Source organism: Aethalodelphis obliquidens, unplaced genomic scaffold (assembly GCF_003676395.1).
Source record: "Aethalodelphis obliquidens isolate GAN/ISIS:26980383/991018 unplaced genomic scaffold, ASM367639v1 scaffold21, whole genome shotgun sequence".
Lineage (NCBI taxonomy): Eukaryota > Metazoa > Chordata > Mammalia > Artiodactyla > Delphinidae > Aethalodelphis > Aethalodelphis obliquidens.
The window spans coordinates 17,649,684-17,669,613 of record NW_020837965.1 but is presented as its reverse complement, the minus strand read 5'-3'; the positions used below and the strand labels follow the sequence as shown (position 1 = coordinate 17,669,613).

The 19,930-nt window shown below is 37.4% G+C and overlaps 1 protein-coding gene across 1 annotated transcript in view; it reads right to left on the bottom strand.

The window, feature by feature from the left end:
* UNC79 (unc-79 subunit of NALCN channel complex) overlaps positions 1 to 19,349 on the bottom strand; it is a 249,818-nt gene extending 230,469 nt beyond the window's left edge. The window contains exon 1 of the mRNA XM_027120418.1: positions 19,236 to 19,349. Coding sequence (XP_026976219.1) covers positions 19,236 to 19,257 — 22 coding nt within the window. The 5' untranslated portion in view covers positions 19,258 to 19,349. The remainder of the gene's footprint in view (positions 1 to 19,235) is intronic.
* Positions 19,350 to 19,930: the final 581 nt, after the last annotated feature.

Genomic DNA, 19,930 nt, shown 5'->3' with positions numbered 1-19,930 from the left:
AAGACAGGCAACTATACCAGCAAGCTCCTGTCTCCATGGGCCTGGAGCTAAGTGCAGCCCACGCAGTGTGCACAGTGGTGAGAGCAGACATAGAAAAACCCACAAGCTTTCTGGCCTGGGGAAACAGAAAAGGAAAACTGGCAGACTGAGAATGTTGAAGAGAGTAGGGGAATCTACCTCCCTGACTGACCCCTGAACCACACGAGTACAAAACAGACTCTAAGCAGCCCAGCAAAAGGCAAAAGGTTTGAGCAGAGTAAGGATTTACTGCATAAGCAACAGAGTTTTACGGTTCAAGTCCAGCCAAGAAAATGACCCATTAAAACAAAGGAAACACTATTTGCCAGTGGTAAATAACAGAATCCAAAGTTTTCACAACTTTACATTCATAATGTCCAGGACACAATCGAAAATTAGCCAACATATGAAGAAGAAAGAAAATAAAACACATTCTCAGAAGAAAAGAAAATCAAACTAGTTTGATCACTAAATGAAACAGAGGTTGGAATAACAGACAAGGTATAAGCGACTACTATAATATCCTCAATGAAGTAAAACAAAACATGCTTTCAATGCTTGAAACTCTCATTAGAGAAATGAGAAGTCCCAGCAGAAAAATAAAAATAATAAAAGGAGAACGAGATGAAAATTCTAGAACTGAACAACATAATTACCGAAATAAAAACGTGACTTGATAGACTTAACAGCCAAATGGACATGACAGAAGGAAGAGTACATGAACTTGAAAACAGAGCAATAGAAAGCATCCAAGGTGAAGAACAGAGGGAAAAAAAGGTTGAAAAAAACGAAGTGATCAGGGCCCAGAAATCTGTTAGATAACATCAAACAGTACAATTAAGGATATGTAATTGGAATATCAGAAAAGAAGAATGGAAAGAATAGAGCAGAAAAAAATGTTTAAAGAAATAATGGCCAAAGATTTCCCAAATTTGATAAAAGACAGAAATTTCAGACACAGAATGATAAGCAAACAACAAGCAGAATAAACTCTAGCAAACTATACCAACAGAAACCCATATGATATTCAAACTACTGAAGACAAAGATAAACAGTATATCTTGAAAGCAGCGAGAAAAACAATATATTTTATACATATTATGGGAATAATACAACTGATGGCTGAATTCCCCTCTGACACCATGAAGGCCAGATGGAATAATACCTTTAAAGTACTGAAAAAAACAAGAAAAGCTGTCAAAGCAGAACTCTATATTCAGCACAATTATTATTCAAAACTAAAAGCAAAATGGAGGGGATGAATTGGGAGATTGGGATTGACATATATACACTAATATGTATAAAACAGATGACTAATAAGAACCTAATGTAAAAAAAAAAAAAAAAGCAAAATGAAGACATTTTCAGGCAAAAGAAATCTAAGAAATTTGGTCATAAGCAGAGTTGCAGTTACAGTTTTTGGGCTGAAGAGAAAAGATACCAGATAGAAACTTGGATCCTCAGAAAAGAACGAAGAGCATCAGGAATGGCAAATCTCTTGGTAAATACAAAAGACTATATTTTCTTTTTCCTCTTAATTTCCTTATTAACTCTACAATTTTAAAGTTATAACATTGTCCTGTGTCATATATAACATATGTGTATGTATTACATATAACTATAAATTAAAGAGGGATATGAGACTATAAGGTTGCAAGGTTTCTATATTTTAAATAAAGTAGCACATTATTAACTGCAAATCAACTGTGAAAATTAAAGGTACGTTATAATTGCTAGGAAGCCAATAGGAAATTATAAAACATTAAAAGAAAATGGATGGAAAATATACACCACACAAACAGTAAACAAAAGTAGGCTGGAGTAGCATTATTAATATTAGATAAAACAGATTCCAAAACAAACTACATTAACAAGGATAAAAAAGACACTTCATAATGTTAAAATGGATGATTCAACAGGGAAACATAACAATCATAAATGAGTACAAACCCAGTATCAGAGCTTCAAAACACAAGAAGCAAAAAATGACAGTTTTAAAGGGAAAAATAGAGACTTCCATAGTCATAGTTAGAAACTGCAATATGCTTTTATCAGCAACTGACAGAAAAACTAGACAAAAAACAGCAAGGACATAGACGATTTGAACACATCAACAAACAACTGCAGAATATACATTCTTTTCAAGTGCTTATGGAATGTTTACCAGTCAGTGTAGACCACGTTTTGGGCCATAAAACAAGTCTCAATTAATGTCAAAATATTGAAGTATATAGAACATGTTCTCTGACAAAAGTGGAATTAAGTTAGAAATTGAAAACAATAAATAAGATAATCGGGCAAAATCCCAAATATTTAGAAATTAAACAACACCCTTCTAAAGAAACTTTGGGTCAATGAAAAATATTACAAGATAAATTAGAGAATATTTTGAACTGAACTATAACAAAAATAGAACCTATCAAAATTTGTGGAGTGCAGTTAAAGTAAGGCTCACACGGAAATTTATGGATTTAAGTGCCTATATTCAAAAACAAGAAAGGTCTCAAATCAATAAACTTTCACTCTAAGAAGATGGAAAAAGAAGAGCAAATTAAACCCAAAGCAAACCAAAGGAAGGAAATAGTATAGATAGTGACAGAAATCAATAAAATAGAAAACAGAAAACAATCAAAATCAGGGCAACTAAGCCCACGAGCCTCAACTAGAGAGCCCATGTACCACAAACTACAGAGCCCACGTGCTCTGGAGCCCACATGCCACAACTACTGAGAAGCCCGTGGGCCGCAATAAAGATCCTGCATGCCGCAACTAAGACCTGGCCCAGCCAAAAATAAAATAAATATTTTTTTAAAAAGAAATAAAAGACAGACATAGCAACAGATTCTACAGATATAAAAAAGGGTAACAAAGTATTATTACACACAACTTTAAGACAATATATTGACAACTGGACAAATCTGTCAAATGGTCAAAATAGACAAATTCCTTGAAAGACACAAATAACAAAACTAAGAATAAATTAAAGCAACAACAAAAACTTGAAGAGTTCTATATCAATTAGATAAATTCAATTTAAAATTTAAAACATTTGTTAAAAAGGAAAGAAAAAACCTTCAGGCTCTGATGGCTTCAAACGTCAATTTTATCAAAAATTTAAGGGAAAATGAATATCAGCTCTATACAAACTCTTTCAGAAAATGTAGAAAAAAGGAACATTTCCTAACTCATGAGGTCAATTTTACCCTGATCTGAAAACCAGACAAAAATATTACAAGAAAATAAAACTGCAGACCAACATCTCTCATGAGCATAGACACAAAAATCTTTAACAAAATACTAGCAAATAGGGAGTTTCTTGGTGGTCTAGTGGTTAGAATTTGGTGCTTTCACTGCCGTGGCCCAGGTTCAATCCCTGACTGGGGAACTGAGATCCCACAAGCCATGCTGTGCAGCCAAAAAGAAAAAAAATAGCAAATAGAAACCAACAAAATTTTAAAAGGATATACATTATGACCAAATGTGGCTTATTTCAAGAATGCAAGGTTGTTCAATATTGTGAAAGGCTCAAAGCTTTCTACCTAAGACCAAGAACAAGGCCAGGATATCCACTCATACCACTTTTAATTAACACTGTCCTGGAGGTCCTAACCAGTGCTGTAAGACAATGAAAAGAAATAAAAGGCATAAAAATTTGAAAGGTAGATGTAAAACAATCTTTATTCACAGATGACATGATGATGGGGTGTGCTGAAAACCTTAAGTAATTCCCAAGAAAGCTACTAAACTAATAAGTGAACATTGCAGGGGTGCAGAATGTAAGATCAACATACAAAAATCAATGGTATTTCTCTAAACTAACACCAAATAATTAGAAAATGAAATTTGAAAAACAACTACATTCACAAAAATGCTTAGGAATAAATTTAATGAATGATGTGACAACTACAAGACATTACGAAGCGGAATTAAATAAGATCTAAATAAGTATACATATATATCATTCCAAGGATTGGAAGACTCTATGTTGTTAAGATACTAATCCTCCCCAAATTGATCTATAGACCAAAATTCAAATAAGCTTCTTTTGAAAAAAATGACAGGTTGATTTCAAAATTTATATAAGAAAACAGAGAACCTAAAACAGCTAAAATAATTTTGAAAAATAAGAGCAAAGTTGAAGGACTTACACTACTCGATTTTAAGCCTCACTATAAATTTACAAAATAAAGACAGTATGTCACTGGCATAAGGATAGACATATAGATGGATAAAGAGAATTGAGTCCAGAGACAGACCCACATATACACAGTCAATCAATTTTCAACAAAGGTACCAAAGTAATTCAATGGAGACAAGACAGTTTTTATAAGAGATGGTGTTGGGACAACTGGATATTATTCGTGGAAATAATGAATGTCAAGGGGCTTCCCTGGTGGCGCAGTGGTTGAGAGTCCGCCTGCCGATGCAGGGGACACGGGTTCGTGCCTCGTTCTGGGAAGATCCCACATGCCGCGGAGCGGCTGGGCCCATGAGCCATGGCCACTCTGCCTGCGCGTCCAGAGCCTGTGCTCCGCAACGGAAGAGGCCACAGCAGTGAGAGGCCCGCGTACCCTCCCCCCCAAAAAAAGATAATAATGAACGTCAAGCCTCACCTCATACCATACATAAAAAGTGACTCAAAAATGTTCATTGACCTAAATATTAGAGATAAAACTATTATATTTCTAGAAGTAAACACTGGAAAAAATCTTTATGTCATTGAGTTAGGCAAAGATTTCTTAAACAGGAGACCAAAACACAAATGATAAAAGAAAAATGGATTTCATGGTTTAAAAGTTTCACTTCTCAAAAGTCATACTTATGCAAACACAAAGGTAAGCCACAGAGCAAAAGCGAAATTTTTCAGAACAAAGGCCTTCTATCAGAATACATAAAGAACTCTTACAACTCAATAAGAAGACAACCAAAAAAAAGCTAATAAAAATGGACAAAACATTGGAACAAACATTTCCCAAAAGATATACATATGGCCAATAAGCACATGAAAATATGTTCATCACTGCTAGTCCTCAGAGAAATGCTAATTAAAACCACAATGAAATACAGCTACACACACACTAGGATGACTAAGTTAAAAAGACTGTCAATAGCAAGTGTTGGTGAGGATGGGATATGGAGCAGCTGCATTGCTGGTGGAAATGCAAAACATTACAGCCACTTTCAAAAACAATATGGCAATACCTTACAACAGTAAATACCATATTGTCAAGCAATTCCATTCTTTGGTATTCACCCTAGAGAAATAAAAACATATGTCCCCATGAAAACATGTATGCAGATATTTTAGCAGCATTATTCATAATGGCCAAAAACTAGAAACAACCCAAATAATAGATACAAACCATGGAACACTACAGAGCAATAAAAAGAAACAAAATATTAATACATGCAACAACATGAATGAATGTCAAAAACATTATGCTAAATAAAAGCAGTCAATTAGAAAGACTATGTACTGAATGATTCCATTTATATGAAATTCTAGAAAAGGCAAACTATAGTGATGGAAAGCAGATCAATGTCTGCCTGGGGCTGGGGGTACAGGAAGGAGATCAAGAGCAAAGGGGCACAAGGAATCTTCTTAAGGTAAGAGAACTGTTTCATATACTGGTTAAGGTGGTGGTTACAGGATTCTATCTGCTTTGCAAAAGTCATTAAACTGTGCTTTGAAAATGGGTGAATTTTATTATATGTAACTATTTCCACAATAAACAAAAAGAGGACAAAGTAACATGCATTCCAATATGTAGGTATTTGGGCACGTCTACACTAGAAGACAGAATGATATAGTCAGATGCTTGTACTTACATATATTGATTAAGTTTGGATTTATGAGAAATAAGGTAATATTTAAATGAATAGTGTCAATTTTATTTATATTTGACATTTCAAGTTAAGAGCTAAATAAACATATATACATGTGGAATCACCATGAATAGGCTAGTTCATATAAAGACTAATAAAGATATACTGCACAGGTAACTCTTTTAAAAACTCAAAAGAGGGGGCTTCCCTGGTGGTGCAGTGGTTAAGAATCCACCTGCCAATTCAGGGGACATGGGTTTGAGCCCTGGTCTGGGAAGATCCCACATGCTGCGGAGCAACTAAGCCTGTGCGCCACAACTACTGAGCCTGTGCTCTAGAGCCCGCGAGCCACAACTACTGAAGCCCACATGCCTAGAGCCCGTGCTCTGCAACAAAAGAAGCCCCTGCAATGAGAAGCCTGCACATTACAACGAAGAGTAGCCCCTGCTCACCGCAACTAGAGAAAGCCCGCACACAACAACAACAAAGACCCAACTCAGCCAAAAATAATTAATTTTTTTAAAAAACTCAAAAGAAATACAGAGAGCGATTTTTAAAACATTCAATAGAAAGTGATCCATACAGAAGATAAGCAAAAAAGACCCAACATACATATGATAGGGATCTCAAAGAATGTCAAATGATAGACCAAAATAAATATTAAATTATATTCTATAATTTCAGAACGTTTTCCTAAAATTAAAAAAAAAACTTGAATTTATACATTGAAAGGATACACCACAATCACTTCAGCGTGACCAACGCTGAATCATATTACAGTGAAAATTACTTTAAAAAGAAAATAAAACATCATTTGGGCAACTAGGCAAAAAGGCTAAGACACTAATATGGGAAAGAAAACAAGATTGTCCCTGACTTTTCAACCAATTCCTAATACCCAAAGAACATGGTGTAACAAATTTAAGACACTCAAGGAAGGGAAATATGAATCAAGGATTTTACATGTACCCAAACTGGCCTCCAAGTAAAAAGCTGCAAACAAACTATTATAAACTTGCCAAAACTCAAGGTACATTGATCCTGTGAGCCCTTCCAAAAGAATCTCTCAGAAAAAAACACTCAGACAACCAAAAAGACTGAGAGAGACAGTGATATAAGAACCACTGGTGAGCACTAAATATAAATATTCCTATAGAACAAAGATAACCCATGGTCATAAAAGAGAGAATATAGCAGACAAGCATAATTATCAAAAATTGGGGTCGGGAGAATAAGGAGTGCATATGGATATGACTGTCGATTAAACGTTAACTGGAAATAACAGGATATTACTTTAGATCAGATACTGGGATAGAAGGAGCAAGGGAGAAGAGGTTACAAGCTAATTTCAATATTTTTCAACATAGGGAACCAGTAAGTCCGAAAAAAAAAAAGTGGACTAATGGTATTATATAAAGGTATTAGTATAAAGTTAACCAACAGAATGAACAAGCAGGTAAAACCAACTGCATAATGAAATAACGTAGATACAAAAGACAAAAAAAAAAGTATGACAGAACTGAGGCCAAACATATTAATCATATCAATAGATGTAAATGGGCTTAACTCACCTATCGAAAGAAAAGGATTTTCAGATTGGCTAATAAATCAAAATCCAACACTATGCAGAATACAAGAGACACACCTAAAACAAAGAGATTCAAAAGAGTTAAAAATAAAAGGATGGAGAAAGACATATCAGGCAAACACAAAAAGAAAACAGGAGTCTTAATCTTGATATCTGACAAGGTGGAATTGAGACCAAAAAGCATTACAATATATTAAAAAGGCCACTTCATAATGGTTAAGGCTACAATTCACAATGAGGATATTACAGTTATTAATATTTATGAACCCAATAACACAGCAATAACTTTAATTAAGCTGAAACTTACAGGAGATGCAACTAGAAACAGACAAAAACACACTAACAATAGGAGATTTAACATACCTCTCAAAATCCAAGATCAAGCAGACTAAAAATTAATAAGGGTGTAGAAGACTAAAACAACATAAATCAGGTGGATCTTTTAGATCTATATCAAACTTTGAACACCAATAACAGAGATTACAATTTCTTTTCAAGTACACGTGGAACATTCGTAAAAACTGACCTAACCTTACACCACAGAGAAAAGCTCAATAATTTCCAAAGAATAGAAATAATGCAAATATCATCCTCAGACTATAATGCAGTAAAACTCAAAATCAATAACAAAATAAAAAGATGTTAACTAGACTTGTGGTGATCTTTTGCAATATACACAAATACTGAATTATGTGCACACCTTAAACTAATGTTATATTTTAATTATACCTCAAAAAGAAATGAAAACGCACACACAAAATAACAAAATAAACAAAAATGCCCTTCCATGTGGAAATTTACAAGCACACTTTTAAACAACACTTGAGTCAAAGGCAAAATACAAAATTAAATTGCAGAACTTTGTGAAAATAATAATAAAAACCTGACATCAGAATCTGTAGCCTACAGCTAAAGGAAGTGTCAAATAAAATATATTGCATGAAATGCCTGATCAAAAATATTAAAATAAATAAACACGCAACTCAAGAAGCTAGAAAAAAAACACCAAAGTTTAAAAAAAGGATGTCTGGGACTTCCTGGTGGTCCAGTGGTTAAGACTCCAGGCTTCCACCGCAGGGAGCATGGGTTTGGTCCCTGGTCAGGGAAGTTCTTCATGCTGTGCAGTGCAGCCAAAAAAAAAAAAAAGAAAAGATGTCTGGGGAAAGGGGAATTAATAATAAAAGTAGAAATTAATTTACAAACCAAAAAAAAAAAAAACAGTGGAATTAATAAATAAATCTAAAACTGGTTCCTTAGAAAAGAAATGAATAAAACAGACAAACCACTAACTAGATCAGGAAAAAAGGGGATAGGGATGGGGAGAGAAAACACAAGTACACAACATTAAATATATAACATTAGAAATGACAAGGAGAAAATAAACATCAAAATAGGGGAAATCTTAAATTTTCTAAAAGACTCTTCTGCATAATTCTATGCAAACAAATTTGAAAACTTAGATGAAATGAAAAAAAATTTAGAGAAATAAAACTTACCAAAACTGAACCCAGTAGAAACAGAAAGTCTAAATAGAACAAGGGTCATAGAGGAAATAAAGGAAGAAGTTAAAAAGTTCCACTACAAAAAAGCAGCAGGCCAGATGATTTCACAGGGGAACCCTAACAAACTTTTGAAGATCAGAAAACCTCAATGTTACTTTAATTATTCCAGAGCATAGAAAAAGAAGGAAATCTTCCAAACTCATTTTATGTAGTCAGTATAACATTGTTTCCAGAACCTGACTAGAATTACTCCCCACCCCACCCCAAAAATGGACCAAACTAACTTGTGAATATCACTGCAAATATTATTAAATAAAACATAAAATCCAATCCAGCATATTAATAAAGTTAAGAGAAGAAGTCATATGGTCTCCATAGATACAGAAAATAAACTTGACAAAATTCAACACCATTCAAGCTTTTTTAACTCAATAAAATAAGAATTGATGGACACTTCCTTAGTATATTACCTCAGCCCCCCCCAAAATCTTACTTAATAGAGAAATACTAGAGGCTTTGCTACTAAAATTCAAAACCACACAAGAATACGCTCTATGCTATATTTAACATTGTGCTGGAAATATTTGCCAATGCAATTAGAAAAGTGAAGGTAATTAGAGATATAAGAATTGGATGGAAAAGAATAAAATTATTTTCTATTCGCAGATTATATAATTATATATCTTGAAAACCCAAAGAATCGATCGAAAAGCAATTACAAAAAGAATAATTTGGTAAAGTAAGGTTACAAAATAGCCATACAAAAATCAACAGCCTTCGGGTATAAAAATAAAAATACAGAAGAAAAGACAAATCTCAATTATGATAGAAAAAAAAAGGATTTCAAAAAACATTAAGCAGGGGCTTCCCTGGTGGCACAGCAGTTAAGAATCCGCCTTCCAATGCAGGGGACACGGGTTCGAGCCCTGGTCTGGGAAGATCCCACATACCTACCGCGGAGCAACTAAGCCTGTGCACCACAACTACAGAGCCTGTGCTCCAGAGCCCGCGAGCCACAACTCCTGAAGCCCGGCGCCTAGAGCCCGTGCTCTGCAACAAGAGAAGCCACTGCAATGAGAAGCCCGTGCATCACAACGAAGAGTAGTCCCCACTCACCGCAACTAGGGAAAGCCTGCGCACAGCAACAAAGACGCAACGCAGCCAAAAATGAATAAATAAATAACAATAAAAATATTTAAAACAAAAAAAAACACTAAGCATAAGCTTAACAAGAAATTCTAAAAGCACTCCCTCTAAAAGCACCTTTTTGGAAAGGCACAGAAAGACTTGAAAATAATTGGAAAGACATACAATGTTCTTAGATAGTGAGATTCAATATCCTGAAGATGCCAGTTCTCCCTAAGTTATTTTATAAATTTAATGTGATACTCAAAAATACCATCAGACTTTTTTCTGGACCTATGCAACTTGATTGTGAGATTAGTTCGGAAGAATGAAAAAGAATAGCCAGAAGAACCTGGAAAATAAGAAAAATGTTGAATGGGGGAGGGGGATTCCAATACAATTCTCTACCAAAAAAAAAAAAAATTCAGCCTACAGTTTAAAAAAAAAAAGGAGAGAGTGTAGTAATGGTCATAAGGAGCAAGTGCTGGCTGCCTGTGAATAAGTCATGCCAAGTTCACTTCAATTACTTATTTCTTTGGGGGAATCTGGACAGAGTAACAAAGGAAAGCTAAAGATAGAGTATATACATCTCAGCAGAGTAGACTCAACTGTAAGCTCCTCTAGAGCCTGGTACAGAGCCTGACACACTGCAGACACCCAATAGATATTTGTTGAATAAGAGAACAGACAAGTTGATAAAATATGGATTGGGTAGTACCACAGTTGGACGCACTTGCAGTTGGTGAAACTGTCTTATCTAAAATGTATTGATCAACAGCTCAAAAGCAACTTGAAACAAGCTATTTAATGGCACACCACATTCTTTTTTTTACTTCTTTTCTCCTGATCAACATTTTTATTTTGAATATTTTATATAGGGATGCATATCATTTTGGTAGTTGATGCAAAACTAATGGAGAAATGTCTATTATGTTGAATGATAAAATCAGGCATAACAATGAGACGACACTAAAAAGATGAAATTAGTAGTTTGTAGTGGGTTGAATCGTGTTCCCCAAAAAGTTATGTTCAAGTCCTGATACCCATAAATGTAACCTTATTTGGAAATAGGGCCTTTGTAGATGTAATCGGATTAAAATGAGGTCATACTGGATTAAGCGAGGCCCTAAATCCAATGACTGGGGTATTTATAAGAGAAAAGAGAGGGAGATTGGATACAGAGACACAGAGGAGACACAGGCCATGTGAAGACGGAGGCAGAGATTGGAGTGATACAGCACAAGCCAAGGAACACCAAGGGATACCAGCAACCGCCAGAAGGTAAGAGAGAGGCAAGGAAGGCCTGCAGAGGAAGCAAGGCCTTGCCAACACCTTTATTTTGGACTTTTAGCCTCCAGAATTGTGAGAGAATAAATTTCTCTTGTTTTAATCCACCCAGTTTGTGGTAATTTGTTACAGCAGCCCTAGGAAACTAGCACAGGGTTAAACAAAGCTCTGTTATCGTCCCACTGCACAGCTGGAGAATGAAGGAAAACAGGCTTAACAGGTATTTCCTATGGAAAAGATCTGGCAGTTTCAGCAGACCAGAGGCTTGACATTATAATACAAAGAGCTAAAGGACTCTTTACATTTTGAAATATAGATTCCTGTACTCTGCACTACTGAAGGTATGTATAAGGTATTGAGTCTTTTTCAAGTGCCACATTTAAAGGACGACATAAGAAGGACCTGGAACGCATATTAAAATGTAATGTAGGGCTTCCCTGGTGGCACAGCGGTTAGGAATCCGCCTGCCAATGCAGGCGACACAGGTTCAAGCCCTGGTTCGGGAAGATCCCCCATGCCGCGGAACAACTAAGCCCATGCGCCACAACTACTGAGCCTGCACTCTAGAGCCCGTGGGCCACGACTACTGAGCCCATGTGCCACAACTACTGAAGCCCGTGCACCTAGAGCCTGTACTCCACAACGAGAGAGGCCACCGCAATGAGAAGCCTGTGCACTGCAACGAGGAGTGGCCCCCGCTCGCCGCAACCAGAGAAAAGCCCGCGTGCAGCAACAAAGACCCAATGCAGCCAAAAATAAAATAAATAAAATTTAAAAATTTTTTAAATGTAATGTAAAAGTAAAGTGCCTCGAAATTAAGTCATGCTATCATCCAACATCAGTGAGCAGTTACTGTATGTATATGGTATATAGTCTAACATCTAGGAGGAGCTCACCCAACTCCCAAAGAGGTGGAGCTCTAACATGGGTCAAAGATGATAGGAAGTTATTTAAAGATAGGAAGTGTTTTAAAGAAGAGAATGATAAAAATGACACGATAGCCTCTGTATTTTAGATGGATCACTAAGGGGACTACGTGAGGATAGATTTGATGGGGACAAAAGCAGACACAAGGAGATAAATTAAAAGGCTGTTATAATAAAGAAATGATAAATTCCATAATTAGGATGGTGATGGTAAGAATAAAGAGGATGTGGGGTACCTGAGGAATATTTAAGACATAAAACCAGAGTTTTACATAATACAATAACACTTGACTCTCAAAAGTATTATGAGAATGAATTAAGCTAATATATGTCCAACTGCTTAATACATAATAGGCATAAACAATAGATATCTAAACCCTCCTTTCTAGAGATCTTAAGATTCAAATACATATAACTCTGACATGTTAAATTGGTTATATGATTAGGAGTTATCTATTTTCACTTCTGAGGCAAGCTCATTTCTTCTTAAGATAGCATTATATATATATATATATATATATATATATATATATATATAAATGTACAGGTATATAAACACACATGTGCATATATATACATAAGTACCTATGTACACACACACATATCCTTTAAGTTTTGTCCTAGTGTCAGACCAAGCTTCTAAGACCAATGAAGATGAAATACACTCTGAAATGCTGAATATCCCTCCAATTTTAATCCCACATCAAATAGTAAATGAGACTCACACAATAAACTATATACTGTTTAGAAGCATTGTCCTTTCAAGAAATGTCCAGAAGGAGAGAAAAACAAGACAGAAATAGAATGTATGGGTTGAAAAGAGCTAAATATTCTAAATGAAATGACTGAGCTTTCCACACTACAGGAAGCGAGCTTGTTGATAAGTATACATTTTTGCTTAATGTAGTTTTTTTATGCAATAAACATTTCATTTCTAAGCCAATGTATGTGTTCGTTTATGCAGAGCTACCCGTATCTTTTCAGAATATGAGAAACAAATGCATGTGAATTTCCAACATAATAATACTGCAAAATGAAAATCCCAATTTAAAGCCTATTTATTGGTTGAGTAATCAATACAGAAAATTTGCACAGGTATACTACCAAAGGATCCAAGTCAAGTTACAGCATGAAGAGTCCCTGACTTCAGATGTATTGTCACTTTATCTTAAAAGAAAAAAGAAGCTGGTTGCGTGCTAAGATTGTCTACCAATTAGGAATCGTGATTATTATGCTGAATATACTAAGAGAAAATTTCTAAGAGAAAGAACCAAAAATATAATGAACATTCAGGAAAAGTGTAAGTTGTTATATAAATACTATAAAATTTGATTTAGCAAATATGTTTTAAGTACTTTTGACAACTATATTTTTATTTACCTGTAAATCCATTTGAAAAGCATATGAACATTGTATATAGTACAGAACTTCACATTAATGAAAATATGAAACCTTCAGGTGAATGATATCCATAATGTAATTATGTAATCCTTCTTTATGAAAGACATTTACTTCACCTTCATTCATTTTTACTTATTCAAGAAACAGTTTTTGTGCGAACACTGCCCTAGACAATGATTTGCATGCTGAAGACACAGAGATGAACATAATCCGTCTACACACAAATTAGGGCAACTAACAAGAAGACTAATTATTTCAATACAGTGTGAGCACACGAGTAGGGCATACAGGGGAAGAGTGACAATCACGCAGGGCTTCCAAGCTAAATAATGAACAATAAGTAAGCATTAGGAAGGCAAAGAAAAGGGCCGAAAGAGAAAGAAAGCATGTCAGGCAAAAAGAACATCGTGCACTGGAAGAACTGGAAAAAAATAGTCCAATGTAACTAGATCAAGGAGTTAGGGCAGGGATTTAGTTGGATGGGCAAGAATCATTAGGGCTTAAACAGTAATGGTAGAGAGTAGGAGAAGTTTAGGAAGACTCCCAATTTTTTGACTTAGGTTAATCGGTGGATAGATCATGGAGCCATTCACCAAAATGAGTATTATAAAAAAGAAGTACAAGTTTGGGACAGAAGACAATGAGTTCGGGTTTGAGTTGCCTATAGGACGCTTCGATAGGCATAGAGGCCATAGTTCAAGAAACATGTTTAGACTAGAAAAGTGAATTTGGGTGTCATCCACATAGAGGTGATAGTTAATACCACAACAGTGAATGAGAGAAAGAGTCTGTGGGATTTTTTTTTTTAAAAAAGAGAGAACTAATGACAGAATCCTGTTTTTAAAGATAGGGAGAAGAAAGGTAGCCCTAAGAAAAAATCTGAGTAGGAATGGCCAGCAAAGAAAGAAGAAAAGGAGAGTTTAAATAAGGAATAGAAACGCTAGTGTCAAATCATGCAGAGAAATCAGAGCTAAAAACCTGGTGTTCTTTTTGCGACCGCAAGTATGGTTAATAGGTACACTCTAATTTTTACACATGTGAAAAAAACTAGAGTTCCGTCTATGAGAAGTCAGCTATGTTGTTGTGCAAAGATTTCTTAATGACTACAGGTTGCAATGTTATTCAAAGGAGAAGGGCTTTTATATTTTAGTCACATTACCAAATAATGTACATAAAAATAAATAAAACTACCTATTGATTTCTCTAAGTATGACCCTTAAATATGTAGGGGATAGGGCTTCCCTGGTGGTGCAGTGGTTGAGAGTCCGCCTGCCAATGCAGGGGACACGGGTTCGTGCCCCGGTCTGGGAAGATTCCACATGCCGCGAAGCGGCTAGGCGCGTGAGCCATGGCCGCTGAGCCTGCGCATCCAGAGCCTGTGCTCCGCAACGGGAGAGGCCACAACAGTGAGAGGCCCGCGTACCGCCAAAAATATATATATATATATATGTAGGGGATAGGAGCAAGTTCAACTTCAAATCATACTGCTAATTATCTATACTCTTAAAACTGTTTGTTTTGATGTAATCAAAAGATTTTTAGTTATTGAGATAAAGATGCTGAGTAGGGTAAATACATTAAACATGGCACACATTCACATTTCTGTAATTAGCTATACTGAGATTATACCCCAAATATCAGCAGGTTAATTTCCAAATTTGACAAACATTTTGATGGATATTTATATGAGTGATTTATGTTAACCAGATGCTACACTGTCATCATAATACAAAAGGTGATGGATAGGCAGTTCATGCCCTAGAAATGTTCTGTTTAGGTGATCAGCCAGTTCCCTGCTACATATATCAAGTCAAGGAATTGCCATGCAGGGATCCACTCCCACCCAAATACGTTAGGTTGATTGTTGTAAAAGAGACTTGGAGACAAGCAAAGGAGAAAAAAAAATAGCCCAAGAGCCCATGTCCCATTTAAACAATGGCTACTTTTTTTCCTGCTCCACTCTGGGCTGGTGGCGGCGGGGGGAGTGGGGGGACTAGATCCAAACTTTATAATTATCCTTATTTTAGCAGTAAGCACAAGGTTTAATACTTGATGATAATGATAATAATAATGAGCTAACTTATTTATTAACTCCTCATTATATGCCAGGACTCTGTGCTATGCACTTTTCATGGATCACCTCATTTAATCTTCACAACTATGACTATCCTCATTTTACAAACAACGCAGTTGATGTTTAGAGAGGTCGAGTTAACTTGTCCAAGGGCACAGAGAATGCAAGAAGCAGAGCCAGGATTTAAACCCAAGCAGCAGTCTGATTCTAGAACCCTGACTCTTAACTTCTGCTGTTATCAAAAGCAAGCTTCTTTTGAAAGAGCACACCCAAAGTGCCCCAGATTGGTCAATTTTAACTCTTAAAAGACAGGGAAAATGGGGGGCGGGGGTTAGATTCCTCTTTCTCCTCTTTAGAATCCCAAATGAAAGAACTATAAATTCTTATTTTTATCATTCTATATCAGCTACATAAACATTTTCACTACAGTGAACTTTGACTTTAAGAAAAAGAAGCATTTCAAGGAAAATACCTGTAACTCTTGTGCAATCGCCTGAGAAATTGCTAGGAAGCTTTCACCTCCTGTTATGATGTTCTGCACAAAGCACAGGAAACTGATTGAACGTATAAAACAAGCTCCAAAGTATATCTTAACTATACCTACACTCTCTTTCATCATTATCACTTATTTTATTCAAGAAAATGCTACTACATAAAAATAAGATCATCTTTCACATAACTGGGATCCATTACATTTCAAAGGTTAAGTCACGTAATTTGTTTGGTTGAAATGCAATACTTCCTCTTGCTGGCTCAACCAAACTATGTCCACTTCCTGTACCAAAGAAACCTGTACCTACATCAAGAGGCCTCAGGAAAAGAGTAACAGAAATATTATTTTGACACTGCATTAAGCCTCCATCTCCCCTGTGGTCCTTAGGCAAACAGTACTATGCACACTCCTGAATGCAGAAAAGAAATGAACTCTCTCGTTCTCTCATGTTCTGGTGGTCTTCACATCCAGTAGAAGAGAAAAATCTCACGGCCCTCCCTTCTCTTTCTCCTTCCTCCTAGCTGTACTCCTACAGAGTTCAAGAATCACAGATCTGCAACTTCTCTTTATTAAAAAGTATTCACCCTTCATAAATAGTAACCATGCAGCCTTTCATGTATTTGCTCTATTTTCGGGTATATAATGTGCACTGGAGTGTCAACTCATTCATGTTAGTGCACGTCAAAGAGAGAGAGAAACGAGATTCTTAACTTCCCTCCACCCTAGATAAAGATGCCGAAAAACACCCAAAGCACCTTATCCTTTTCACAGCCTACTCCTGTGTTACCTCCTTGGCCCTCCAAAATGCTAACGGCTGAACAAAGATAGCTGCTACTCCGACTCCTTACTTTACAGATGAAAACTCTGAGGCACAAAACGATTAAGTTAATTGCCCAGTTAACTGTCTCACAGTTAATCAGAAGGACATGAAAAACTCAAATCTGTATGTCCTAGCTTCAAATATGGTATCCTTTCCATCTACAGATAAAAAAAACACAGAACAAAACCTGTTTTACAAAAAATTCTAAACTACCTACTAAACTACACACTATGTGCACTACACAACCAAGTCCACAGATAGATTTTATCCATCTTGGCACTAAATGCCCAGGAAAGAGACAAGACAAAGCATCCAGTGCATCTCAAAGTATAACAAGGAAGAGGACAGTAATACTCACTGGCTTTAACCTGATATTTCTTACATAATATGTAACTATAAAAGCAAATGACAGGTAGTGGTTTTTTTAACAACTGTACTAAAATAAAACCTTTAAGGGTGTGTTATCCTCAAGTTCTGCACCAATTCCAACTATGTTACCATTACTCAAAACGTAATGCATAATTTTTTCAAAAGCCTCTGTAGAAGCCAAATTTATCTTTGAGGGTTAGATTGAACTAAAACAGGCCAAAAAAATCACAAAAGAACTTCCTAATGATTTAGAAGAGATGGACTAATAAGTGGGAAATGATTGTCAATATCATAACTATCATTTATTGAGTACTTGCTATATGCTGGACTCACTACTCAACATTTTATGTGTATTCTCTCACCTATAATCACAACCACCCCACTGGCATTATTACCCCAGGTCTACAGATGAGGAAATAAAGTTCATAGAAGTCAATTATTTTGCCCAAGGTCAAACAGTAAACGGCAGAACTAGGATTCAAACTCAGGTGTTCCAGATTCCAAAAAAAAAAGAAAAAATTTATATAGAGGTACAAGCGCTGGATGGTAGGTGCTCATAAAGGATCTCTAATGAAGCATCAATCTGGGAATTCTATGAGTCTTCAGTTCATTTAACCTACCTGGTGAATAAGTGACATACTGCATTTTAACAAATACAAGCTACTGCCCCAAAATAATGAGACTACTGTTTTTTGGTGTCTCACAAAATGGCTTTAATAGCCATTCCAAAGAAGAATTAAAAAGACTTTCAAGCAGTGACAACATAACTGTGTGCTGCTCTGAAAGAAACTAGAGTCAATTCGTTGAATAGCTTTTGGTATACTTGTCAAAAATTCAAACTCATTGCTTAATAAAAAACACCTTTTATTTACAGAAGTTTAAGTTCCTGAATCCTTCACATGCACTCAGGAAAAGGTTTCATGTTAATCAACCTACCAAGTACATACCAAAGGCCTACTAATGCGCACTGCAATAAGAAATGCTACAGGGAGCCTATTAGAAACTTCCTCTGTCCACAAGGAGTTAGCAGCTTGTTTCCAACCAAACACACAGCCAATCATTCCTGGGAAAACTAAAATCCTCCTGCTATTTTTTATAGTTTGTGTGAGCTGCCCTACAAAGGAAACCTCTCTGGAAAAATAATTAGATCATTTTTCCAGAGCCCCTTTCACTTTCTTGCAAGCAGTGGCTCTGGCTTTAACCTCTGGTTGTGGTTAGTTTTAGCATTAGTGCTGGTGTTATTGAGCTGATTTTCCTCACACTGAATCCAAAATTCAGACTCCAGAATCCTCCCTCCCCCTTCTCTGCCTTCTAGCCTCTCCAACCCAAAGTGGAAACTGCAGACTCGAACTCCCCTATGGCTCCAGCACCGAGAACTGGGCATGCTCAGAAGGCCCGGCAGGCTCGGGTGGCACTGACAGTTCTCCGCCCCTGATGTGCTGCTGCCCCCCTTCCCCCACTCCAACAAGAGATACCGAAATGTTTATCTGAAAGATACGAGGCCTCTTCTTCCCGAAAATGACCCCATTTTAATTTCGTTTCGTAGGGTCTTTCGGTCTTGCCAAACCCCACCACCAGCCGAGGAAGCCCGCATAATTTTTCAGCACCGGGGACAGCGCCGCGCTCCCATTAACGTCCGCCCTCCCCCCACCTTCTCTTCCCCCCCCACGCCCCACCCCCCCACCAACTTCAGCCCCCACCCCCGCACCAGCACGAGGCCAAGGTCTCCCAGCAGCCGCAAACGCTGCAACTGCAATAGCTCCCAGCCGGAGGCCGGGCCGGAACGCCGGGCCGGCTGCTACTTACACTGCTCCGCTTTGGTGGACATGGTGCTGTCCAGATGCAAAGGCTTTGCCCCAAAATCTGTGTCGTGTGAGCTCCCTCGCTCCGCCAGCGATGTTGCGAGGAAAAGAGCGCATACCCCCCACCCCCACCCCCTCGCTTTCCCCCTCCCTTAGGCCCGTGTCGCTACCATTCGGACAAAACGCACATCAAATTGCAGAATTCGGTCCCGGAAGGTTAGGAAATCGCCCCCGGAGAAATGGGTGGGATTTAATAGGCGGCCAAAGGCTTCCTGTCCGTCCCCTCCTGGAGCTGCCCGCGTTGATGTGGGCGGGGAGACCGAAAGGAGGGAGCAAGCTGCGGCTCCTGGTGAAATGGGAGAATGGGCTCGACCGGGGGAGGAGGATTTCCATTCATAAGGCGCACAGAGGGGACGGGTGTTTCCCAGAGAAAAGCCTCTTAAAGTGCCGGAGTCCCCGACCATTTGGATCTCCCATTGGCGTTCTCCGGGCCTGTAAATCCTGCTCCGGGAGCAGCCCCGGTGTCTCAGCGGTGTGACCGGAGAGGGACACAGGTGCGTCCCACGCCTGGTCTCAGCCTCCGTGCGGCAGGAGGGGGAGGCGGATCAGGGGCGGGCTGGAGAGAGCCGGGGCCGGAGGGCGGCGAGGATGCTCCTGAGGACCGCGAGGAAGGAAATGCAGAAGTAACCCTCAGCATGG